At 39.9% G+C, this 26,039-nt stretch overlaps 1 protein-coding gene across 1 annotated transcript in view; it reads left to right on the forward strand.

The window, feature by feature from the left end:
• Positions 1 to 25,667, forward strand: part of c2cd5 (C2 calcium dependent domain containing 5) — a 45,787-nt gene extending 20,120 nt beyond the window's left edge. The window contains exons 11-28 of the mRNA XM_042335055.1: positions 1,496 to 1,604; positions 10,917 to 11,031; positions 11,847 to 12,035; positions 12,846 to 13,037; positions 13,202 to 13,388; positions 14,526 to 14,690; positions 15,653 to 15,805; positions 16,451 to 16,514; positions 16,746 to 16,807; positions 18,165 to 18,266; positions 19,348 to 19,437; positions 19,865 to 19,952; positions 20,826 to 20,918; positions 21,352 to 21,402; positions 21,553 to 21,654; positions 22,284 to 22,474; positions 23,615 to 23,761; positions 24,368 to 25,667. Coding sequence (XP_042190989.1) covers positions 1,496 to 1,604; positions 10,917 to 11,031; positions 11,847 to 12,035; positions 12,846 to 13,037; positions 13,202 to 13,388; positions 14,526 to 14,690; positions 15,653 to 15,805; positions 16,451 to 16,514; positions 16,746 to 16,807; positions 18,165 to 18,266; positions 19,348 to 19,437; positions 19,865 to 19,952; positions 20,826 to 20,918; positions 21,352 to 21,402; positions 21,553 to 21,654; positions 22,284 to 22,474; positions 23,615 to 23,761; positions 24,368 to 24,499 — 2,232 coding nt within the window. The 3' untranslated portion in view covers positions 24,500 to 25,667. The remainder of the gene's footprint in view (positions 1 to 1,495; positions 1,605 to 10,916; positions 11,032 to 11,846; positions 12,036 to 12,845; positions 13,038 to 13,201; positions 13,389 to 14,525; positions 14,691 to 15,652; positions 15,806 to 16,450; positions 16,515 to 16,745; positions 16,808 to 18,164; positions 18,267 to 19,347; positions 19,438 to 19,864; positions 19,953 to 20,825; positions 20,919 to 21,351; positions 21,403 to 21,552; positions 21,655 to 22,283; positions 22,475 to 23,614; positions 23,762 to 24,367) is intronic.
• Positions 25,668 to 26,039: the final 372 nt, after the last annotated feature.

A 26,039-nucleotide genomic window follows, 5' to 3' on the forward strand; every position in this document is an offset into this window, starting at 1 on the left:
ATCCTTGCATTTGATATAGCGCTTTTCACGTCTTCTAGACGTCCCAAAGCGCTTCACAGAATATACTGTAAAGTGAATTGACTGTATATTTGTGGGCGAATGCGGCAGCCAATTGCACACGGCAGCGTCCCACAAACAGTCGTGGATTGAAAATGACCAATTTATTATTGTTTTTTGTTTTGGAGGGATTATTATTTAGTTTAGAGGGAATATTATTTAGTTTAGAGGGATTATGTTTAGTTATGTTTAGAGTGCCACCGAACTCGGAAACTTTTCCCTGAACTCCAACATTTTGATTGAACTAATGTTAGTATTCTGAGTATGATGTGCTGAATTTCAAATGAAATCAATTGCGTATACAGTTGAATTCAGCATTGGAAAATATTTTTCATTTCTTATAGTGTGTGCTCACAAACAAAACTATTAGTCATTTCTGCCAAAGATTTACAATACAAAATTACATTTACACAGCGCCTTTCACGTCAGGGAGGACGTCCAAAGACACTGGACAGTTGGGGTTTTGGACCCGAGCTGGCAGGGTGGTGGGTTGGGATCAGGAAGGATGGAGGGCAGGGAGGGTCGTCGAAGAAGTGATCGAAGAGAAGAGTCTTGAGATGTGCCTAGATATATAATATCTATATTGTGTGTATATATGTATATAAATATATATATATACATTTCTATAGACAAGTGTGTTGCAAAATATACACTTTGGACCGATTTCTAAAACTAGAATGGCGAAAGATGAAAACACAGGTAATCTTACTGTTTGAAGCTTATCGTACAATTGATTTTCAAAGTATATTTTTTGCAACCAGGTCAGATATAGAGTGAGAATGATGTAGGATAAAGCTACACTGTTCTAACAATATTCCTTTATCCCAGCCTCCAGGGAGCTCTGTATGCACTACAGTGATCTTTTCCACCTCGAGTCATTCTTGTACCTCTTTGAGTCCTGCAGTTTTGTGCCAATTTATGGCACATGTTTGGAGTTGTGTTGACACTGTTCAAACTGACTGGTAAAAATAGCATCAATAGAATGAACATTTTTCACACATACACAAAAAGATGCATGCTTTTTTTCTATTAGGCTAGTCTACATTCAAACAAAAACCACAGAAGTTTGTCGATCTATGTTTAAACCTTGAAGCCTGGCCAGTTTACCCTTCAATTTATTTCCTTAGTAACTTCATTTAATTTTCAAGAACAGATTCTGAGTGAATCTTACAAAGGTTTGTACCTACAAGCAAAATATTGCTTAAAAAACTGGGCCCAGAGCTTATGACTGAAAAGCGGTTGGCAAAAATCACATGTGAATGAAGTCTTTCAGAACATAGCTGATTAGAGTTGTGTTGATTTAAATTTGAAATGTCGGTGTTGTATTGTGATTTCACTCTGAAAGGTGTGCTTAAAGATATCAGGTTTGAGTTTGCACTGTTCAGAGAGATGGTCCTGCATTGCCATTGATTAACACAAAGTTTTTCTTTCTGCTTAGGAATTCCCCTTCTTTACTCTTACAACTTTCCCAGTCGGGTTCCTGGTCCATGTTGGTGGGGTGGTCAGTGCACGATCTGTGAAGCTTCTTGACCGAATCCACAACCCTGGTAAGTTGGATGGGTAAAACTGTCCCAGTTTGTTAGAGGATTGAAAGAAAACAAATGTCTTTCAGGTTTGTGGAATGAAATGCAAAATGTTATCGATTTACAGTGCCAATCAATTATACCAAGAAACGGGAAGTAAATAAAGATTGCAGATAGTTTGCAATGATGTACTTAAATATTGACAGAATCATGTGGAGCTGATACAGCTATTTTACAGTATAGTGCATTATTGCACATCCATCAAAATGTTTAAAAATCTATTAAACAATTCACAGATACAAGACCTATGAGACTGTTCATCATCTAGCTGTTCTGCTCACAGCAGGGACGGTTTATGTTCTGGGGATTATCAATTCAACCCAAACCCTTAACTTGTTCCAGTAACTCAAAATGCTTGACTAGATTTTAATTAAGTTTTCAAATTGTCTTCTAATCAAAAATCGCAGGTGTTTGAAAGTGCTTTGGTACCGTGCACTGATTTTCTTGATGTGTTTCAAAGAAGCGGTTTGTAGACCTGAATAACTGAACAGTATTTTTACAAATCTTCACAGGTGATTGTTTTTTCCCCCCCATTCTATTGATTTCTCTCAAAACAGAGACGCTTAGAAACTTGTCTCACTCCAGTGTACTAACATCTTCAGCACAAGTTGTCACCTTATCTTAGGCACACTGTTTAGTAAGCGTATCTTCGTTTCTTACCATACTTGTTGAGCTGGGAGTGATTACCTTGTACATTTGTATCCATTAACACCAAGCCGTACGATCAATTAAAAATCCTTAGGCCAATCAAAGTTCTATGTTACTTTATCTCATTGAATAGTGGGGTCAATTTTTAAACACAATGTCGTTGCATGGATTTACCATTTGTGGGAAATATTGAAAATATTGAATTTGTGCCGTGCCAAAAAAGTCCAGGGAAACATAGCTCGAAGTATTGGGAGTGGTTGACTCGAAAGAGCAAATTAATTGTGGAAAGGTTTTTGTTGATCAATATCTAGACTTGCTCAGATTCCCTTGACCGTTTCCCCTTCCTTACCTGTGGGTTTTTTTTAAAATTGTTTTACTGTTGACAATTCCTTATGCACTGGGTGCACTAAGGTAGCGAGGCAAATTACCTTCTGTGTGAACCTCGACAGTCAGTGTACTTACTATTGGACTGTTAGTTGAAACTTGGTGAATCTGATCCTGTTTTCACCCGGCATCTAAACAAGCATAGTGATAAAGAATGGAGCCGAGGATGATTTATCCCCCTGTTTAATCTAACTTGCTGAGGCCAATTGTAGTGCACTGGTTTTGTTGATCCACATCAGCTAACTCAGTATACACTGGGAAGGTTCCTAAGCAGCATACCTAGGAATCTTCAATGAATAAGCTATCCAAGGCCACAGAATATCTTTTCTGATGTGTTTGGTATTTTCTTACGATGTATTACAAATCTTTGCTTTGTTGCTAGAGAGATCTGTCAAAAGTATTTTCAATTCATTATCTGGATTAAACCTAAAATGTTTTTTTACATGTATATAATATATCACATGATGAGTTAATGTATATATTATAGCCGTCCCTAAAGTTATATTTTCAATATTTCTTCATTTATTTGGGTTCAGACAAAATGCAAAGAGTTATGACGTACAGCACGGAAACTGGCCACTCGACCCAACCAATCTGTGTCGTGTTTAAACTCCACACGAGTCTTCACCTCTTCCTTACTCCCTCCCATACGCTTACATTCCCCTATCCCTCATATAAAGGTCTAGTTTCTCTTGAATTCATCTACGCTATCTGATTCAAATTCCCTCCACAATTTCACTGTCCTCCCTTTGAAGTAATTCCTCTTAAATTTTCTTTTAAATCCCCTAGTTACTATCTTATATTTGTCCCCTTGTCACAGACTCCCCAGCCAGTGGAAACATCCAATTTATATTCACTTTATTCAATACTTCTAGAATTTGAAACACTTCTGTTAGCCCCGCCCCCCCCCCGCCCCCATTACAAATTCATAGTCATATATTTTGTAATGGTCTGAATTACATTACTATACTGTATGTACTTTTGATAAGATTTGACTGCATTTGTAATGCTTTCCACAACCTTTTCCATCAAATTCTTTCTTATGTAGAAAACTTTTCATGAGCGTTGATTTATATTTCGGATAAATATTTATATAAGCTTTCACTGGGTGGAATAAAAGCTACATTTTTTTTATTCAAAATATTTTTAATAACGTCACACCGGTTGGACAAATCTGCTGCTCTCGTTGACAATAAAACTAGTACCGTTACATCAGTTTCAACTCTGCTATTTATAAATGTTGATGGTTTACTCTCCAAACTTCCTCTTTCACTGTTAACCTGTGACACAGAAGTTACCTTTAAGAATTGCATCTTTGAAGATTCTTTGTTTTAAAATAAAAACAATGTTTTTTTTTTTTGTTCTTGGGTAGAAAGTTACATGGCTGCTAAAATATTGATCGCGTTTTTGAGAATCGCTCCCTAAATATGAGAGAGCATAGAACTGATGTGCACTCCCATTAGATAACTGGCGATAAATGCAAGTAGTCAACCTATCTATCTATATATGCTTACATAAAGTCTTATAATTAAATCTGTTCTGGTACAAGATTGCTATAGCATGGCTCTTACTCTCTTTGCCTTTTCTGGTTGAATGAACCTGTATTAATGCTGTTGTCTATGTTTTTCTAGTTCCTGTGGAGTAGTGTTGTCCTTGTGTGTGTATTGTGTTCTCTGATCTGCTTTATAACTGATCTACTAACTTGCTGTTTTGAACTCAGCCTTTGTCGGAATTATGGGTAACACAAGATCATACAAACTGCTAGACTGGAATAGTTTCAATGCAGGTATTTTATAACTTCTTCAACATTACACCTACTGACTGGAATTATGGCAGCTCAGTGAAGTCAATTCCAATGGTTTTATTACCCTAACATCATGATACGTTAACGTAGATCATTTGCATTGCTTTTTTTTAAAAAAAAACTGAACATTTGTTAAAGTAATGAAACCCAAACCAAATGTTCTGTAGTTCTATAGATAGACCAGAATCATTCTTAGAAAAGAAATACACATTTATATCCCAGATTTAAGTGCTATTGGAAAGGTATTTACATACATTGAAGTTACTTCTATTACACTATAGTTATACATGCAAAATGTATTTGCCACACAGATATTAGATTCCATTATTTGGTTGCTGCTTTGTTCAGCTTTAATGTATGAAGTACAACCTTTAGGTTTATGGCATACTAAAGCCCAAACTAATCTCATACTTCATAAACATTCTGACAAATGGTCACTCCATGATTGAAATCCAGTTCAATTCAAAATATTGAAAATATTCTTGCATTTTGTCATTTTACGTGATATCCCGGCTTTAATTCAGCTATTTCACAGATTGATGGTTTCAGGGCAACACAGTGACATAGCAGAGACTGTTAGATTAGGGGATTCAGCAATGTGCCAGGTCAGATAATTGTATTACAAATTTGTTTCAGTAAAGTATATTTTTAGTGGTTTGTAATACTGACCTTAAGTGAACTGTACTAATATAATCTGAAGTTAGGTAAGAACGAGAGCATAGGCATGAGAAAAGGCCATTCAGCCCATCCAGCTTGCTCCATATATCACACAAAACATTGTCAGCTTGATCCAGTATACAGGAAGCAAGCTACAATATGGCAACATGGTTTTACGATTTACCTAAGGGTTTTTAATCTCGGTAGTAAAGCGGGATTAAAGGATCTGTTTGTTGTATTTTTAAACATTGACAATAAATCACCCAGTTAGCTCATGTTCATCTTCATTGTTGTTGTAAAGGTTGAATATTAAGACGGACCCATTGCCACAGGGCGGAATCATCAACTTTTTTATTTTGATTCATTTTTAAGCATTGTTTTTATCCGCTTGGCAGAATGTGCTTTCTCCTACCTTTACTATCGCTCTAAATCATGCTGTTTGGCCTGAAATTAGCTTATAATTGGAGTGACCAACTTTCAGTTAGGTTTACAAGAAATGTATTATTGGTGGTGGTTGTCAGTTTTAATACAGAACACCTTGGCTTAAAATATTATTTTAGCTCATTAGCATTCTTACCTTGTAGATCATATGATTTCTTAAGAACAATAAAAAATAGAAAACTAATTCTCTCATGTTTGGGCGAGTTTTAAGAAAACATTCCTTTAAAAAATATTCCTCGTTCCACCAGCCATGCTTTTACAAAGGTGCTAAGATCATTACTTTAACCATTTCAGTGAGCTGCCATGGTTTTCTGTCTGTTCTGTCACGTCCCGTGAAGCATGCTTCAACAAGCCTAGTATTTCCCGATGGCTTCTCACCAAAGGACTTTCTGTTACGTTGCTGTTACGTTTACGTTTTCGCTTCAGCAGCAAGTCTTTCAAACACTGTGCACTGTTGAACTCGGCTTGGTGCTTGGCATCATGCATCCCAATTTTTTTATTAGCTCTGCAGTTTCAAGCTTAGTTAAGTAATGTGAGTTTGTAATGGCATGCCCGCTTAAGGACTTGTGGCTCAACCATAAAAGGCTTTAGTTTCTTTTTTTCCCCCCCAGAGGTGCTCATATTTTTTGTGGAAAAGAACATGTTTTGTTTCCATTGCATTTGAATATCTTCTATGTGATCGAGTTGTGTTTGATAGTTTATTATTACAATTGTTACTCGTCCGATGACTGAAAGAATTTACATAACAGCAGAATACTTCTTCTCACATAGTCTCCACTTTCTGTCTTTACTATTAGCACTATTTTCTTGCAGAATGGGAAAAAAAAAGTCTGGTGAAAAAATGTTCTTTGACTAGGTACTCCATTCTCAGAGGACTGAAATCTTTACCTTCGCTGTGTTTGGAGCAACTCGTGTGATCGTAAGCTAAACAGCAAACAGTTCTACAAGGGCAGACGGTTTCAAGTAGTTCTTGTTTACATATTTCTAAATCCTTGGGATTTCCACGTGTAGGTGGGCTGCATGGAAATCTCAGCTTGGTTTGGAAACTCTTAAGCAACTGTAATGGGTTTCCGTGTGTGTCAGACACCCGGCTGACCCCCCCCCCCCTCCCTCCCAAAATATTCGTTCTTCATAGATGTGATGGACTATTTTTCGTTGAATACTTTACGCGCTGTTTTGTTGATATCACAGTGATTCAGATTATACAATTGCTGATCCACACCACACCCCGCGTTAGGCAAACAGACAAAACTATTGGCTTCTTGGAATTAAAGGTGCAAGTAAAATACTCTGCCTTAAAATAGCAGCCCTTTTTAAACATTTCTGTAGATCAATAAATACTGTCCATGTTTCCTGCACGGAGCACATTTGTTTTAAAAAATCACTATTATAAATACCCGAGTCAGAGCGGGGGTGCGGGACTAGTTGGTAGCTCTTTCAAAGAGCCGGCATAGGCACGATGGGCTGAATGGCCTCCTCCTGTGCTGTAGGATTCTATGATTCTATAAATCTCTTAACTTGAAGATAGAGGGACATTTTTCTACTGATCACTCAAGAAAAAGACTGACGTGCTGATCATAAATTGTCAGTTACAAAGATGAAGGATTTGGTTCTATGTTTCAAGGTTGGTAAGCTTGCATGGAAAGCTCTAAGTAACTTTGCCAACATATGCTGAAGATCCAACTGAATATTTTTCCTCAATAAATACCCACCTAAGAACAATTTTCATCCCTTATTGATCCTCCTTATATCAATGAATGGGTCATCATCCATAAGAGGAAAAGCTGGAAAAAGAAGCACATGTTTCTCCTTTGTACATTGCTATCGCTTGCTGTCGTGAGGGTCAGGTGGTCTTCTGTCACACCCCCTCCCCACCCTTTCTCTCTCACACACACACACACACCCCACTGTATTGATAGGCCTTCGTCTGTGAATGCACTTCACAGGCATCCACTTGTACACGGCCGAGACCCAAACAATGGATCACGTCAAGACAATGTGACTAAGTATGACGTTATTCAAGGTTCAAATGCAGAGCTACTTGTGGATCCTGTTGATGACAGAATCTGTATTTATGGTTTTAAATGCGATTCTTTGCATGATTCCTGTTCATATATTCAGGTTCAGTAGTTGAGGTACAGATCAGCCATGATCTAATAGAATTGCAGAACAGGCTAGAGGGGCTGAATGGCCTACTCCTGTGTCCATGTGAAGTGCATGATACATAGAAATCTACAGAGCAGAAGGAGGCCATTCGGCCCATCGAGCCTGCACCGGCTCACAAAGAATTAAAAAATTTCGGATATACTGTGTTCTTTTTATTAACCTTGTGCCTGTTTGAAAAACATTGCAGGTTTTAGAGTAAGTCTACAATATATATATCTATGTTGCATTTTTTTTATTTATAAATCCTGGATGTACAGGTAAAATATGAGTGTGGGAATGATTTATGATTTACATATCCATAGGTCCATAGGGTATGAGAACAGAATTGGTGATCTATAGTAATACATAATAATATTCAATGTCAAAATGATATTTTACCATCAAACAAGGGATAAATAAAATGCGTATTGCAGTTTCTAGTTTTCCCACCAGAGGGTGCCCAGTTACTGAATTATTTTCAATGTCCTCCGCATAAATTAGTGAATTGCCATGTTTTTTTTTGAAAAAAAGGGATTGTGCATTATTTTACTATAATGTCAGTGAAACGGATCATTTGTGATTGTTTGCTTGACACATTCCCAGGAACTAACATGCACCAGTCACTCACCCTCATTTTTTTACAGATCGACTTTCATCAAAAACGCAGGTGCTTATTAGTGAAAATAGGTAAACAACCTTTAGCCTTATTTTCGAACCTATCTTGTATATGTTGAGCAAAGATGTAATAGTTGATCTGAAGCAATTTTGAATCGACATTTATTTACATCAGAAGTAATGTATTGCAGAGATTCCATGATTTAAACCAGTGTTCAATAGAAATCACTGACGAGCGAAATGGTTACTGCAACACTATTTTTAGCTACGTGCACTAATTTTAGTAGAAACCGCCTTACATACACTCACACAATACTGGGAAATGTACTTCACATGTATGTTAACGTGTATATTTATTTAACAAACATTGCTTAACAAACATCTAGCACCATGCAATGGGAATCTTTGTAGTCTTCTTTATATTTCGTTTGTGATACGCTCCCCTGCTCGCCAATCCAGAACATGGTTGGGTGCTGTTTACCCTTTGCCATGACCTGCCCTGTTGAAGCTGCTGTTATTGACTGGGCTTGCTTTCTTCCACTGGCCTGGAGCAGTTATTTTGTTTGGTCACGCTAACCAGGAATGACAGCTCCCCTCTCGTCCAATCTTGCCGGTGTGCCCATGGCCTTTTCACCCGTGTTATACACATCATTTTAGCAGATAACCAATAAGCAGTAAACAAGCAAGTAAAGCACACACAATAATCAAAAAACACTCACACTTGCTGCTTTTTATCTTACCATTTTACCAACAAATGCACAAACAGGTCAAAGTAAGCATGGCTTTGGTGTGCGAACATGAGTATTGACACCACATGCCCAAAGTCAGTGCCTATTACTCACTAATTATCATCATTATTATTAAATTAATTTCAGTACAACTGGATTTCCAATTCGCCACATTTGGCTAGCGTGTAAGGTATTGTAAGGCTCCTAATAATAATCCCTCCAAAAAACAAAAACAATAATAAATTGGTCATTTTCAACCCACGACTGTTTGTGGGACATTGCTGTGCGCAATTGGCTGCCGCGTTCGCCCACAAATATACAGTCAATTCACTTTACAGTGTGTTCTGTGAAGCGCTTTGGGACGTCCTCCCGACGTGAAAAGCGCTTTATCAAATGCAAGGATTATTATTATTATTGGGTTTAAGCAATGTAAACGTCAGAGATGTACATTAAGGCAGATTTTTGTGCATTGTTGAATATTTAGGTTTAATGCATTAGAAAAGTAGAAAGAGTTAAAGGTATGCATTATTTTGGTAAAGTTGGTCACACTCTTTGCTCTGCATCAGTGATGTAGGATTGAGCTCCATCCCCAGACTTGTGCTCAACATCTACATTTTTAGGAGGTGCGATTGTGTGGCTGAAGGTGTTAAACCGAGGTTCCGTTTGCAGGTTGAAGGGGACGTTAACAAGACCTGGTACTATTCCAAAAAGTAGGGCAATCTCCCTATCCCTCGCCAGTATTTATTTCTCCCTTAATGATATTCATCAGAAAAAAAGTATTGATTTACATCTCGCTGCTGTTTCTGAGATTTAGCTGCTGAATTTGCTGTGGTATATGTGGTACCACTACAGTAAGTAATTCAAAGCGCAAAAAGGTGTTTCAAATGCATTTTTTTAAAATCTTTGCCATTTGAATGTGTACCTGCACATTTTAAAAGTGTTATGTAAACGTGTTGTACATTGATCAATCTTGAAGAAAAAGTGTTGTTGAACTTTAGTATTAGCTTAAGGGCTGATTGAGTGATTCCATCAATCCCTTAAACAACAGTTCTCCATATAATTTGTTGACCCTCATTGATATTGGTTGGAGGGATAGATCGAATTTTCAAATTTTAATCTTTTTATCCATGTAATACTATTATTTGTATTCCATTTTTTCTTTTTTTTTTAAAAAAGGGATTGTTTCTGGTAGTTCTTGCATGCCTTGCGGCTACAAGAAATAATTGTTGTGCCTTTGCTGAGTTCCATCTCACCAAGCCAAGTCATTTTGCTGCTTGAAATCATTCTGCTGACTGAACACTGTGCGCGGCAAAAATACTTTCAGCTAACATTAGTTGAAACCTCCGCTCGCCGTTGCATTCCTCCCATTAACTACTCGAGAGCTTTGTTCGTCTCTTGGCTCGTACGTTTTCTCTCAGTTCGTTCCGTGTCTGGTTGACCATAATTAGAAATGTGGGCACTAACAAAACTTCTAAGCAAATACAATGCTCTTAAAACCAACCAGGGTGATGTTGGGTATCGACATGGTAAGAATTTGCTGGGCCAGAGAAGACCAAGGTCCATGGGGTTCACCAATCACCAACCTGGCAGATGGTGTTTTCCTAGTGGCTGGTATAAATTATATGTTTAATACCAACATTTAATTTAAACTTGGGGATCAACCGTACCAGATTGCCAGTGTTTTTTAGTGTCTCATTCTGTTAAGAGTTTGAGAAGCGCACATCAGACTGATTTAGCGGAGGGGGGAAGGGGAATATTCTCTATGAAGTTAAACTCTGGAGTTTTCACTGAGTATTAACAGTGTGAAGCGGTACTTACCTTTGGATGTCTTTTCTGTGTGTTTCCTCTGCTCAGATGAACCAGAAACCCGGGATGCTTGGTGGGCAGAAATCCGACAGGAAATCAAGTCCCATGCCAAAGCTCTTGGATGCCACGCAGTGATTGGCTACAGTGAATCAACTAGCATCTGGTGAGTTTAGGTTCTTTGTATGTGACATTTTCACGTGTAACAGTGATATTTTATCCATTCGTTCATCTTTAATCAAACATCATGGCTGTTTGAGGGACATTGCTGTGCACAATTGGCTGCCGCATTTCACCCACAATATACACAGTCAAAACCATTTTACAGTACATTCTGTGAAGTGCTTTGAGACATCTTGATGACGTGATGAGGTGCTATATCAAATGCAAAGATTATTATTATCTTCCCCTAATTCTTCCTACAATATGTGCGTCAGCTTGGGGCAGTGGTAGCGCTCTCGCCTCTGAGTCAGAAGGTTGTGGGTTCAAGCCCCACATCGGGACTTGGAATCATACAGTCTAAGCTGACGCTGCAATGCAGGGCTGGGGGGTATTACGTTGTCGGAGGTGCCGTGTTTCAGATGAGACGTTAAACCGAGGTCCAGTCTGCCTGTTCAGGTGGAAGTTAAAGATCCCATAACATCAAAAAGAGAAGGGACTTCCTCCCTGTGTCCTGGCCAGCAATCCCCCAAATAAAATTGGATACTCACTTCATGGCTGTTATTGGGACATTGCCGTGACAGACTGGCTGCTGTGTTTCACCCACAATACACACAGTGAATCCACTTGCGGAGCCCAGGTCCTCTAGCTTGCGAGGCGAGTGCTCTAACCGCTGAGCTACAGGACTCCAATTTATATGTTCCATAAATTTCTAAATTTATATGTTCTATAAATAAGGATGCATTTTTCTGAATCGGTGCTTTTTGGTGCGTGATGGTGGAACGTTGGAATAATTTATGTTATTTACTCTTCTTTTCACAGTGAGGAAGTTTGTATCTTGTCTGCTTCGGGCACTGCTGCTGTCCTGAATCCAAAGGCGCTACAAGACTGCAGTGTGGAAGGCTGTAGTGAACACAGGTTGTCAAGGCAGCCTAGCTTGTTTTCCACAGGGTCAGAGAAGGGAGAGTTTGATTTTTTTCTTCAGTGCCAGGATAGTTCTTCTGTATTAGGGTAGGTTAAACTATTACAGTGGAGGGTGCAGGTCCAAACAATTCATTTCGTACTACTAACAAAGTTTGAAATTTGGCACCGATTTGGAAAGAGAAATTGAAATGCTGTTGTTATTACCTAACAGCTTGCATCAAGGTAACTATCTAAATACTAACCATATTTAATTTGCTGATAATGACAATGACTTTCCATTCCTTTGTGAACCCAATAAACGTTTCTTGTGATTTTTGATGAGAAACTCTGGAAAGTCAGACAAACGTGTGATTGACATGGTGAATTAACAAAGATCATAAGTGATTGATGTAAATTACTGATGTAATGCTTGGGTGAGCCCCTTTCATTCTGAGTACCTTGCTATCCTCTTACTTTGTTTACTGTTTAGAGAAATGTAGTGTTCGAAATGTAAGGCAAAATTGGGTTCCTAATATCATTTAGAATGCTGTTTTCTGATTGTAGATTGTATCGTTGTGAATAATTTTTGTGGGATGTACATTATTTATCTATTGCAAAAACCTGTTTAATCCAAGAGGGGTTTGTAGATTGATCTATCTGTATTGATTAATGAACTTAAGAGTTGAAATTTTCTTTTTAGCTTCAGGATTTTAGTGTCATTAACAAGGGCAATGTTTCCTTTCTTTAAAAGTTGCAAACGGAACGTACGTTTAGTTTTCAACCCTTTGGCATATTAACACAATGGCATAATGTGTGGAGCTTTTATGTTTGTTTTCCTCCCCTGAACGCTGTAAAGGCCACATAAGTTATTCAGTAATTAAACGTTCAATTCTCTCATTAAAATTCTCTCTCTTCCAGATTGGATGATTCATCCTCTTTAAGCTGCAGTTTCTGTCACATTCCATATGACGAATTAAATATGCCTTTCCCCGCACACCTCACATACTGTTATGTCTGTCGGAAACAGAAAGTTCCAGATGTTCTCTTCGCTACAATTGAACCTCCTACAGAAACAGCAATAACTGGAAAAGGCTGTTTGATTCAAGCTAGGTAATGCATTCTTACGTGTTTTGGCCAATTTAATCTCTTTGGTATGGTGCCAAATCTCAGATAACGTGAAGTACATTGTTGAGTATTCGACAGTGTTTACCTTTCCTATAATACCATTTGGTGCAAAGATTATAACACCCTTATGTTTAACTTGGTGATATTAGGTTGTGTCGTCAGAAGAAGAAAACTCAGGGTGAAGCGAATGCTACCGCTATCAGTAACCTGCTGCCATTCATGGAGTATGAGCTTCATACTCAGCTAATGAACAAACTTAAACTGAGAGGAATGAATGCACTCTTTGGGCTCAGGATTCAGATTACAGTTGGTGAAAATATGTTGTTGGGGCTGGCTGTGAGTATATCATTTACTAAATCTAGCCAAGGCTTTCTATATTCTGTTTTATTGCTCTTGGGAGATCATTGTGCAAAATAGCATTTGGCTAAACCTTTTAATTTTGAAAAAAAGTCTATAGTAATGCTCTTTAAGTGATATGTGTACTCATAGTTAAAAGTACTACAGAAATATTACAATTGTCCAGCACCTTTCATGTTAGAGGAATATTGATTACTTTGCATTGCTGTGCAATTGGAGAAACTTGCACATCAATATGTGCAACGTGAAATTTATAGAAGCAATGGGTTATTTCAATGACCTAACACTTGTAAAATACGGAACAGTCCAATCTTATTAAATACAGAAACAAAAAACACTGCGATTTGCCTTTAGCAATTTCATGGGTGTGTCAAAATAATAGTCAAAAGAAAACAGATTTTTTTTCATAGAATCGTAGAACATTGCAGCACAGAAGAAGGCCATTAGGCCTACCGTACCTGTGCCAGATCTTTGAAAGAGCAATCACTCCGCCGCTCTTTTCCCATAGCCCTGCACATTTTTCCGTTTCAAGTAACTATCCAATTCCCTTTTGAAAGCTACTATTGGATCTGCTTCCACTACCCTTTCAGGCAGTGCTTTCCAGATCGTTTTTTGTATAATTTCTGTAGATCATTTTGGTTTAATCGTGATGTGTTTCACAAAATATTTCTGGTTTTATTATTAATAATAACAATCTTTGCGATTGATATAGCGCCTTATCCCTTCACTCTCTGGCACCTCCCTACCTCTCCGACCTCCTCACTCCCTAATCTACCACCCGGGGGCCTCTGCTCGACTGTTACCAGCCTCCTGCTCGCCCCTCGTACCCACCACCCCACCATCAGAGTTGGCGCTTTCAGCCACTATGCCCCAAAACTCTGAAACGCTCTCCCTCAATCCCTCTGCCTTGCCCCCTCTCTCCCCTTTTCCAAGTCCCGCCTGAAAACCTTCCTCTTCGACTCTGTTTACAGTCATCTCCCCCCACTGGCTCCGAGTCAGGCTACGTCACTGTGAAGCGCTCTGAGATACAGCCCTGCGTGCAAGTTATTGTTGTTATCACGTCATCGAGACCTCTCAAAGTGCTTATGATTTTATTTTTTTATTTTTTGCCTCTAGTCTGCTACAGGTCTGTATCTGACTGCACTCCCATCTCCAGGTGGTATACAGGTTGCAGGAAAGACTCCAAGCGACTCTTCCTATGAGCAGCACATTTCAAACATACAGAAAAAGATTAATGAAATCATCATAAAAAACAGGGAGTTGTATGAGATAAATCCTCCAGTAAGTAAAAGCATGTTCATGGTTTTGTTTGTTTTATTGACCAAACTAAGTAACGAGCTAAGGACCAATAGTGCAGGATACCAGCCACAATGGAAAAAGTAAAAGAGAGATAAATCGAGAATTAATTCAGGTAACTACTACCTGAGTTTTGAAGATAACCACAAATGACATTTACACTGTGCCTTTCATGGCAGGAGGACGTCCCAAGGCTCTGGACAGTCAGGGATTTGGACCCGAGCTGGGGGTTGGGATCAGGACGGGTGGAGGGCAGAGAGGGTGGGGGTGGGAGGGTGAACGAAGGTGTGGACGAAGAAGAGGGTCTTGAGTCGTGGCTTGAAGGAGGCGAGGGAGGGAGCGAGGCCGAGAGACTGAGATGGAGTTCCAAAGGGTGGGGGCGGAGGGCTGAAGGCGGGCAGGGCTGGGCAGGGGACATGGAGCAGGCCGGAGCCAGGCGTCTGACCCATGTGGAAACCCATCACCGTTGCTTAAGAGTCTCCAAACCAAACTGAGAATTCCATACCCCCCAACTACACATGGAAATATCAGAGATTGTTAGAATGGACTGCGCTCTCTCTCTCTCTCTCACCCCGACTCTTTCTCTCTCTCTCTCTCTCCTCTCTCTCTATCTCTCCCTGGAGGAACACATCCTGCTTACCTAATTCCAGAATATATTAGGCGCAGGTTGGCAACAGCCAAGACATGTGAAGAGTTTCTGTTTAACTGGGAGGGTGGGAGGTGATGCAGAACCATATTTTTCTCCACAACTAAAGGAAATGCTACCCGGTCACTGGGGAATAGGATCTGTTTCATCGAAGTTAGTTTTATATAAAACTGCAACATACTGTGAGATTGCAGGAGTTTAGATGAGCTACGCAAACTAAACATTTATTCTACAGTCAAGGTTGTAAGAAAAGCTAACTGCTGATTACAGCTTTTATATAGTTTTCTCTTTTATTTAATATGTGGTGGACAAGGAAATCCCGGATGAAGTGCTCGGATCCCCCATCCCAGAGCCAAGGCAACATTCTAAGCTCTTCAGATCCCACTCAGAAAGCTCAGATGATGTTTCAGAACTGGATCTTTCACACGGAAAAAAAGATGCCTTTGTGTTGGAGGTAATGTGGTCCTTATGAATAAATAGATCTGTTTTTGTTCACCTTCTTCTGCTTTGTTCAGAATATCAAAGTGTACATCTTCAAGCGCACACAATTTCTATTGCATCCAACAAGTACAGGCTCGATACGATATCTAGATACTGTGAGCCCATGTAGTTACTGTAAAACAAGTGCAACTCTGATGTGAACCATGTAACAATGCAGTGACCGTTTCTGACCTGACCAATCGACTGAGATTGGAAAGTTTTAATCCTGGTGTTCCACAATCCTATTCTGAAAACATAATCTCTCTTTTTTGAATGAAAAGTGGTGCAGTCTAAACAGCATTTTTTTTACACGGAGATGAGAATGGGGATTGAATTGCGAGATGTGGAAATTGATTTGTATGTCGCAAATCCTGCAAGCGCTCGAGCTCCCATCAGGCGCTGACTCCAGCTCAAATCCATGAAGTTGGCCTGAGGCCAGGCTTGCTCCTGATCTGCACCAAACAGGATTCTGGGGGGTTGACCTGAAACACATTCAGGTACCAAGAGGATTCACTGCTTACATATTGAGCCTTGAAACTTACTCCCCCCCCACCCCGCCTCCCCCCCCCATAAAAAATAATGCTCCTTCAGACTGCAATAGCGCCGCTCTTTATTACAGATCGACGACGCTGATGCTGTTGAAGATATTCACTCGTTGTTGACAGATGCGCCAACGCCATCTGGTGAGTCTCGAGGATGCTCATGCAAACTCTGTTTTAATATTGCATTGTAAAACTTTTTAATATAATTTTTAAAAAATATATCGGTGCCAAATNAAAAAAAATTCTGTTGAGATTAACCCCTATCCCAGTGCAGCTCAGCATTCCAAATGAATCATGGAAACTATCTGTGAGCTAAGCGTTTGATTGACACAATTGTTTTTCTGTGCATTTCTGTTTGTTTGGTATTCGCAGGATTTTACAGTTGCAATACCGAGATTATGCCAGGCATCAACAACTGGACTGCTGACTTGCAGGTATATTTATTTAACGCTGCTCCAAATAAAATCTGCAAGTGAAGAGATGAATAATTAGAACAGCAGTAACAATAATAATAATCTTTGCATTTGATATAGCGCCTTATCACATTGTTGAGATGTCTCATAGCGCTTCACAGAACATACTGTGAATTGTAAACACTGAATTGACTGTATATTTTATATTTCCTACCTCCCACCTACATTACTTGCTGCTTGTGATATGCTGCATCGTGTATTTAAAAGTACGTTTTTACGAAGAATTAGTCTTGATTGGACTGCTCAAAATTTTGACCTCAGTATTCAGTCATAAGAGAGTCAATACTTAAGAGTACAACAACAACAACAACAAGATTCCATTTATTGAGCGCCTTTCACGTCAGGAGGACGTCCCAAAGCGCTGGACAGTTGGGTCAGGACCCGAGCATTGGGGGGAAATGGTCAGGGTGAGGGGAGGGAAGGGAGGAGCGAGGAGGGGTAGAGAGTCGAGAGGGAGCTGAAGGCGCGGTCAAAGAGAAAGGTCTTGAGACCGGCCTTGAAGGAGGAAAGGGAGGAGGCGGTGAAGGCACTGGGGATGGAGTTCCAGAGCCTCGGGGCTGAGAGGCTGAAGGCCACCGATGGTCGGGCGGTTGGGGCGGGGGATGTGCAGCAGACCGGAGCCGGAGGAACGGAGGGTACGGGCAGGTAAGTAGGGGGATAGTAGGTCAGAGAGGTAGGAGGGAGCGAGGCCGTGAATGGCCTTGTAGGTGAGGATGAGGATCTTGAATTCGACCTCTGGGGGATGGGGAGCCAGTGGAGGCGAGCGAGGGTGAGGGCGAGGTGAGGGCGAGGCGAGGTGAGGGCGAGGGGGCGAGGGTGGGAGTGATGTGGGCGCGGTGTCTGGTGCGGGACAGTACACGAGCTGCAGAGTTCTGAATGACCTGCAGCTTGTGGAGGGAGGTGGCGGGAAGGCCGAGAGGAGAGAGTTCCCATAGTCCAGCCTTGAGGTGATAAAGGTGTGGACCAGAGTTTCAGCCGCGTGAGGGGTGAGGTAGTGCTGTAGTCTGGCGACATTCCGGAGGTGATGGAAGGCGGTGCCAGTTGTGGTGCGGATATGGGGGAGAAAGGACAGCTCAGGGTCGAACAGAACCCCGAGGTTCCTGATGGCTTTGAGAGGTGGAGAGTGCGGCCTTGGATGCTGATGCTGTCAGCGCCTGAGGTGCGGAGGCGCTGACGTGAGCCAATCAGGAGGGCCTCAGTTTTGCGCACGTTGAGAGCTGAAGAAAGTTATCTCTCGTCCAGGAAAACAGTACTTTAAAAGCACGTAAGAAAGCATCAATAACAACATTCTTCATTGATATATCTCTTTGTTTTTCAGATGTTCACTTCAGTGAGGGTATTTAGATTAAACAACGTGACTAGTCTCACATCACAAGGCCTTAATAAAGCTTTTAGTGATCTCTGTGAAAATCTGCTGAAGGTAAGTGGTTGGAAATAATGAAGAAGAAAGTTTTGCATGGATATTTATATTTAAATTTCTCTCAGAATTGGTTGGTTTATGGTTCAACTGTATTAGAGTCGAGGCAGGAGATATGAAGCAGGCCAGAGTTGGCAGAGCGGAAACGGGGGGAATTGGGTGGGGAGTAGAACAGAAAAAGAAACAGAAAAGGTCTTAATAATAATAATAATAATTCTTGCATTTGATATAGCGCTTTTCACGTCGGGAGGACGTCCCAAAGCGCTTCACAGAATATACTGTAAAGTGAATTGACTGTATATTTGTGGGCGAACGCGGCAGCCAATTGCGCACAGCAATGTCCCACAAACAGTCGTAGATTGAAAATGACCAATTTTATTATTGGTTTTTTTATTATTAAGTTTTTTTTATTATTAAGTGCTATTATTAAGTGCCATTAAGTGATCCACAATGCTAACCTCAAAGTGACTGCCACACTGCCTTCCTCAATGTACTTTAGGAAGCAAAAATTTCTGAACAAAGCGATTCCAATAAACCTAAAAAATATAGCAGCATCCTAGAAAGCAAATAATCTATCTGCCTGTGTTAATTACGCAACAAAGATTGTTATCATTATTCTTAAACAGACTTTGTATTCTTAGAATAGGAAACTCTGGTGCATCTGTTGATATCAAGTAGAAAGAAACTAATATAGTTACTCTTAGTGCATCAGAATATTAGACCAACAATTAGCATTAATAGCAGAACTATTAATGCATTGCCGACAATTTTCTACTATAGCATCAGCGAAATAACATATTGAAATCAGAAAGCTTTTTTTTAATCATGATGCTAATATAAAAAATGTAAGTGGTAAGAGCGTTGCACAAGAAAATCGAATGTAATAATCCTGCAAAAGATCATAGATCATAACAGGTTATTTGTGTAAAAAAAATTGTCCTATTCTTTGTGGCTGAGTGTAATTATAGTAATATAAAGAATATATAGTCATTCTTTACAGCTTGAGAAATCTGTATGTAAATGGTGACTTTCCCCCTCTGGGTGACTCATTCATCACATATGCTCCATTTTTATGTTTTCCTAGAGTTTGTATTTTAAACTGAGGTCCATGGTTCCTTGCTGTCTATGCCATGTGAATTTCAATGTTGCATTACCAGAGGATGAATTAATCCAGGTAATTAGATACTACATTATCACAGTAGATTCCCGTGTCATAATGCAGTAGTTTTTTTTTTACTGACTGGCGCGATTCATCATGACGACATCAATAACATGAACAGTGACGTCGTTGGGTATACGTCCATCTCTATCAGCAATCATCATGGTTCACATCGCCATGTTTGCTTCAGGTTGTGTTGTTGAGTGATCACCTGTTTTGAGACACATCACAAGGTGATGGAGGCAGCTGGCTTTCTGTCTGCCCTTTTGAATGTACAATGTCAGTGTCCACACCCCAAACGCACTCTACATAAATCTGTGTTGTAACAACGTATGTGTTTAATGGGGATGTTCTATACTTACTGCAGTATTTAGTAATCCGTTCCACCAAATGTGCGTGTGTCTGCTTTTTCTCGTCGTTAATATATTTTTCCCCCCCACAGGTTGCAGTTACAGCTGTTGCAATAACGTACGACAAAAACCAAGCTCAAGATATGACTAAGAACATCACAGATAAGACACTCCTGAGAGGTAACTTATTTCACGCTCTTAAAATAGACGGTAAAAATTCCACCTGTGTCTGGATTTACTCTGTCATGTTCTGAGCTCTCTCTAGGTGGATAACAAGTACCAGGAGCTCCTTGTTCTAAGTTATTTTAAGAACTACAGGAAGGCGACTTCAAAGTAAATTTGAAGTAAAGAAAGTAAATATAGATTCGAGTGGAATCTTTCTCGAAGAGGTGACCTGATTGAGGTCTTTAAAATGATAGTCGACAAGGAGAAATTATTTTCACCGGTTAGTTAATAATAACAATAATAATAGTCCTTGCATTTGATATAGCGCCTTATGTCATAATAATAGTCCTTGCATTTGATATAGCGCCTTATGTCATTGAGAGTCTCAAAGTGCTTCACAGAATATACTGTAAAGTGGATTGACTGTGTATTTTGTGGGGGAAACCTGGCAGCCAATTGTTCACAGCAGTGTCACACAAACAGTCATGTAACTGGAGGGGCATCAATTTGAGATAGTTAGTAACCGAGTAAATGGGGGTTAGGGTAGGAGAATTTCTTTCAGAGTAGCGATGCCCTGGGGCTGGGAGTGGTGGTTGAAACAAAATCCGCATTGACCTTCAGGAGGGACCCAGACAGATACTTTAAAAAGGAATCAGCTATAGGGTATGGGAAAGGGAGGTAAGTGGGACTGAAAGGATAGCTCTTGAGAGAGCCGGCACGGGCATGATGGGCTCAATGGCCTTTTTCTGTGCCATAAATGTCTATTTTTCTAACCACAATATGGTTACTGATATCTGGATAATACTAGTCTGTGTATGGATCTGCAGTGCTCCACTGTATTTTCATGCTGACTTTAATCATTCTTAATGTTCTATCCCTGCCTTGAAGCTTCTGCTGATAATGAAGAACAGCTTCAGTTTACGTTAGAACTCTGCTCAGAAACACAGTCTGCTCAACTCTTCTCCCCCAGTAAAGCTGCAGGTCAGTGTCATACATTGGAAATTAGGTTTGTTTTGTGTAACTTTAAGACACGCCATTTTGAAAGATTAATTTATACTTCGAAGCCCTGTAATTTGGGGACGTAATTAATTGACGCAGCACTTCATTTCAAAGTGAATAGATAATAATAATAATAATCCTTGCATTTGATACAGCGCCTTATCACGCCTTCGAGACGTCTCAAAGCGCTTCACAGAATATACTGTAAAGTGAATTGACCGTATATTTTCAGAATTATTGTTAAAATTTTGATTGAATTTTCATCTGGATGACTCTTTTAAAGAGCCGACACAGGCCCGATGGGCCGAGTGGCCTCCCGCTGTGCTGTAAGATTCTATGATTGCCCTGTTGGTGTGGTGTATGGTGTTGTCCAAACACTCCGGTGTGACAATGTATTAAATCTTTCTCTCATTAGGGTTTACAGAAGGAAGCAATTCCCAGCCAGTTACTCCAGCAGCACAGCGAGGTAAGTAATCCTGCTCTTTCCTCACGCAAGAAGAGGGTCTTTTTTTTTTTCGAAAGACCTTTTTTTCAGTGATCAATCATCAAAGGAGCATTGCGATGGGCAATAGATGTCATCCATTTTTCTTTTTCTTTTCTGTCTGTGTGTTTTTAGCCACCTCAGTTGATTACAGTTCCTTTGCAAACAGATGCAACAGCTGGATAGAGCTCATTAAACAGAAAGCTCAGACCATAAGGCGTGGATCAATTAAAACAAGTAGGCCAAAGTTACAGTTTATCATGGTGATAATAATCTGAGACATGCCTATGGTCCCCGGTGGTGAAGGGTGGAGTGTCCTGCCCAGTAATCGCTGGAAAATCAATCCCTCAAGCAGTTTGAGAGTGTGAAAGTTGCTTCTTTGATCACTGCAAACGTTCAGCAGAATGTACAGTGTTTTTTTTCAATTTGAGCAATTTTAACCCGAAGGGTTGTAACATTTTTTTAAAAAATCGACATTTCACTAAATTGACATCTTTCACACTCTTGCCCCCAAATTTCCCTTCAGCGGAGAAATATTGCCCTTGATTTCTTTGCATATTGAGATTACTGTCACTGCAACCATGGCTATTAATGCTCCCTTTGAAGGAATGCCACTCTTTTGGAAGAATCCCATTCCAGCTGTTTATTTATATTTATATCTTAGCTTCTGTTTTTTTAATGCATGTTCTGCATGATCACCTCTTCTTTAATGCTGCCCCTGCTTGTTCGATCACTGAGCTTCAGGTGCTGAATATCACTGCAGATTCCCTAAACTGACAATACATTGCATCATCCAAACGAATGGGGCTTTTTACTATTAATTGCATTCTCTTTTCTCTCGCTGTATCTCTCTTCCACCCTTACAGTTGCTTCACTTGACAAAGCAAGCCCACTGGCTGAAGGCCACATACGTCATCGTTCAGCCACATCCTGCACAAACTCCACGGTCACTGTTGTGGAAATGACGCCCCTCTCTTTTATTCCCGGGGCAAAAATAACCAAATATCTCGGAATCATCAACATGTTCTTCATTCGGGAAACCACATCTCTGAGAGAGGTGAGCAGAGAATTAATGAGCAGGAGCTGTAATAATAATAATAATACACCGATTATCATGAGCCCCAGATCCTGTATTCTGAATAAGACTTTTGTAGCTGATTTTAAATTTACATTTACGAGTTCCATAAAATAATAGGAAACCCTCCCTTAGTAACGTATAGATGTATTGCTGTGTGCAATTGGCTGCCGTGTTTACCCACATAAATGTACAGTCAATTCACTTTACAGTATATTCTGTGAAGCGCTTTGAGTCGTCTCAAAACGTGTGATAAGGTGTTATATCAAATGCAAGGATTATTATTAAACTAATGAAAGCAAACGCATAGTCCATAAGCTCTTTGCAAATACGATAATAAAAAGACACGGCAGGTTACTTTTCTCATTGATTTTTGCATCCGTAGCCCAATATAGATCAGCTCAACGGTATTGTTTTAATAATGTACAGTGCATGATAAATGACCTTGTACCTTAATATTTCAATATAAAATGAGAATAACACAGAATCGGAATTTTACAGTGGCACCTTTTTGTATCACTGCATTTCCACAAGAAAACTGGTTAGTTCGTTCAGCATAGTTTGTAACATTCCCTCTCCTCCACAGCTTTGTTCTGCCCTTGTTTGGGGGGCTCCATCCTCTCCCCCTTCCTAACAGACTTGCCACATCATCAATAGAAAAATAGTCCGAAAGGAAATGGGTGAGGAAGTGAGGAGGGAATATTGCTGAGCTATTTTCAGTACTCCCCCAGTGCCTTCGCCGCTTCCTCCCTTTCCTCCTTCAAGGCCGGTCTCAAAACCTTTCTCTTTGACCGTGCCTTCAGCTCCCCTCTCGACTCTCTTCCCCCTCCTCGCTCCCTCCCTTCCCTCCCCTCCCCCTGACCATTTCCCCCCTCCTCGCTCCCTCCCTTCCCTCCCCTCACCCTGACCATTTCCCCCCTGCTCGGGTCATGACCCAACTGTGCAGCGCCTTGGGACGTCCTCCTGACGTGAAAGGCGCTTTATAAATGGAATCTTGTTGTTGTTGTTGTTGTTGTACTGCTAGCAATGACTAGGAATTGAATAGTTCCTTGAGGAATGGAAATAAACTATCAGGAATATATTTAAGCATTTCACTTCAAAGACTTTTATATTTCTATACAGGAAGGAGGAGTGAGTGTATTTCTTCATTCGTTTATAGCTGAAGTGTTTGCTATGGTTCGTGCCCATGTTGCTGCACTGGGAGGAAATGCTGTCGTCTCCTATATTATGAAGCAATGTGTATTTATGGAGAATCCTAATAAAAATCAGGTTGGTACTTTTAAGGCGGCAAATATTACATATGAATTTCTTTGAGGAAGATCGTTTAAGCATGTTTCTGTCTAATAATACATTATAAAATGCCTAGAGCTGAACCCAACTAAACATTCTTCAGTTTGGAACAGTTGTTGTAATGTAAACCTGGCTCAGTTGGTAACACTCTCTCTCGCCTCTGAGGCATAGTTAGGGGGTTGAAACCAGAAAATCGAGAATTTGAGCTCGTAGTCTAGGCTGACACTTCAGTGCAGTGCTGGGGGAGTGTTGCCTTGTCAGAGGTGGTGGACTTAAATGATCCTTGGTGGAAATCCCTTGGATAAAATTGGTCATTCACTTGGTGGGTGTTTGTGAGATATTGGTGATCACAGATTGGCTGCTGTATTTGCATACAGATACACATTTTACAGTAAATCCTGTGACGTGCTTTCAGACGGTTCAATGATGTGAAAGAGCACTATATTAAATCCAAAAATTACTTTTGTTTCAGCGTTGTGTCCTGCCCTGCAGGGTGAGGAAAAAGCCTATCTGAGACACTTGAGACTCTGCCTTTGTTTCCCGGAGGAATTGACTTATTTTGATAACCTTGCTATTTCGTTGCAGGCGCAGTGCCTTATTAATGTCAGTGGTGATGCAGTAATCTTTTTTCGAGAAGCTGATCTGGAGTGCTCAAGCATTCAACCACAAGCAAATGTTTTACAGACAGGGAGCGGGGGTGGTGATGTGACTACATGAAGCTGGTGGAAACGTTTAAGTACTTCTGTTTGCGAGGAAAGTTGTTGCAACGCTGTCCGCACTACAGAAGTACAGTTGCAACTGATAAAAGGATGCTGTGCAACACAGTGGTATCTGCTGTCCCTCTTCATGTTGACATGTGGCACTGTGGGACAAATGGTTATGTTCGTTATGTTAATGTATGAAAATCAGGATATTTGCTTGTCTCCCAACGTGTCCCGGATTATCGGGTGAGAGAGCTGCACCTCCGCTCTTTGGCAAGAGTCAAGGCATTCCATAGGAATTGACATGTCTGAGAATGATTGATATATATTTTTTTCCTTGTATTTTTGCTCTGTGGTGTAAAATCTTTCCAATAACATTGTGACTTATAGTACTATCCGTTAAGACCAGATTCAAGTTGCATCGAGGTTGCAAATGGTACTAAGAATGTGTTTAAGCCAATGCTGTACCTGTAAAACTGGATGAACCTTTTTTTTTAATCAATTTAAAGCCAATCTTAAGCGAAAGCGTAGTGAATATGAACAAAGTACTACTATCAGATTACCCCTTAGAAGAGTTATGACCTCAGCTTCACAAAGATGCAGCTTCAAGCAACATGCAATCCCTTACAACATGTTGTAACGTGTAGGGACACAGAAAACTTAACTGTTTTTCTTTTGTTAAGCATTTTATGTACTAGTGCATTTACTTAGAATTGTTTAAATTATAAATTAAAAGCTGGACGATTTAAGAGTACCTAATCACACTTTGTTGTAATTAGTAATTACCATACAAGACAAATGGAACAGTGCAATTCCTTATTAAATTCAAATCAAAAGGTATTTTTGATATTCTGAAGTTACACTTGCAAGAAAACTGAAGTATTTAAATAGTTGCCTGCAAAATTGGAGTTGTGTGTTGTTGAACACAGTGACATTATCTACCGTCAGTGTTTCTCATTCAATGCATATTTACAGACTTGAATGTAAATAAAACGCTTGTTTTGTATGGTCTCAGCTCACTATGTACGCTTGTCTGTGCAAAAAGAAAAGTGCATGAAATAACGTGCTGCTTTCACAATCAAATTCAGTTCCAGTAGTTTTGCAGGTTGTAACAAGCAAAGGTAACATCATAAAGAGAGTGTTTCCTTATTTGCAATGGAAAATAAATATTTTATGAAAATTTATGGATTGTTTGTGGTGTTGGTTAATGAGAGGAGTGTACAACTGGTGTTTTGTCCCACAAGAAAACGGGTTAGAATAATTCTGACCTCAAGAATAATTCTGCTCACATACTGACTTCCAGTTGGGCCCAGTGTAACAGTTTTCTCATTTGTGAAATAATGCTCAATACCAGAATATTTCGATTCTATTTCCCACGGACGCAGAACTAAGTCTACAAGGAGCAGCACTAAATCTTCCAATAACATGAAACAGCAACCCGATCAACTTAAGTTCTGTAGCGTATTGGGTAGAGCACTCGCCTCGCGAACAAGAGGACCCAGGTTTGATTCCGAGCGTAATAATCCATTTTTAAAAAAATAATGCGGTCACCCAAT

This window comes from Callorhinchus milii, unplaced genomic scaffold (assembly GCF_018977255.1).
Source record: "Callorhinchus milii isolate IMCB2004 unplaced genomic scaffold, IMCB_Cmil_1.0 Scaffold5, whole genome shotgun sequence".
In the NCBI taxonomy this organism is placed as follows: Eukaryota; Metazoa; Chordata; class Chondrichthyes; order Chimaeriformes; family Callorhinchidae; genus Callorhinchus; species Callorhinchus milii.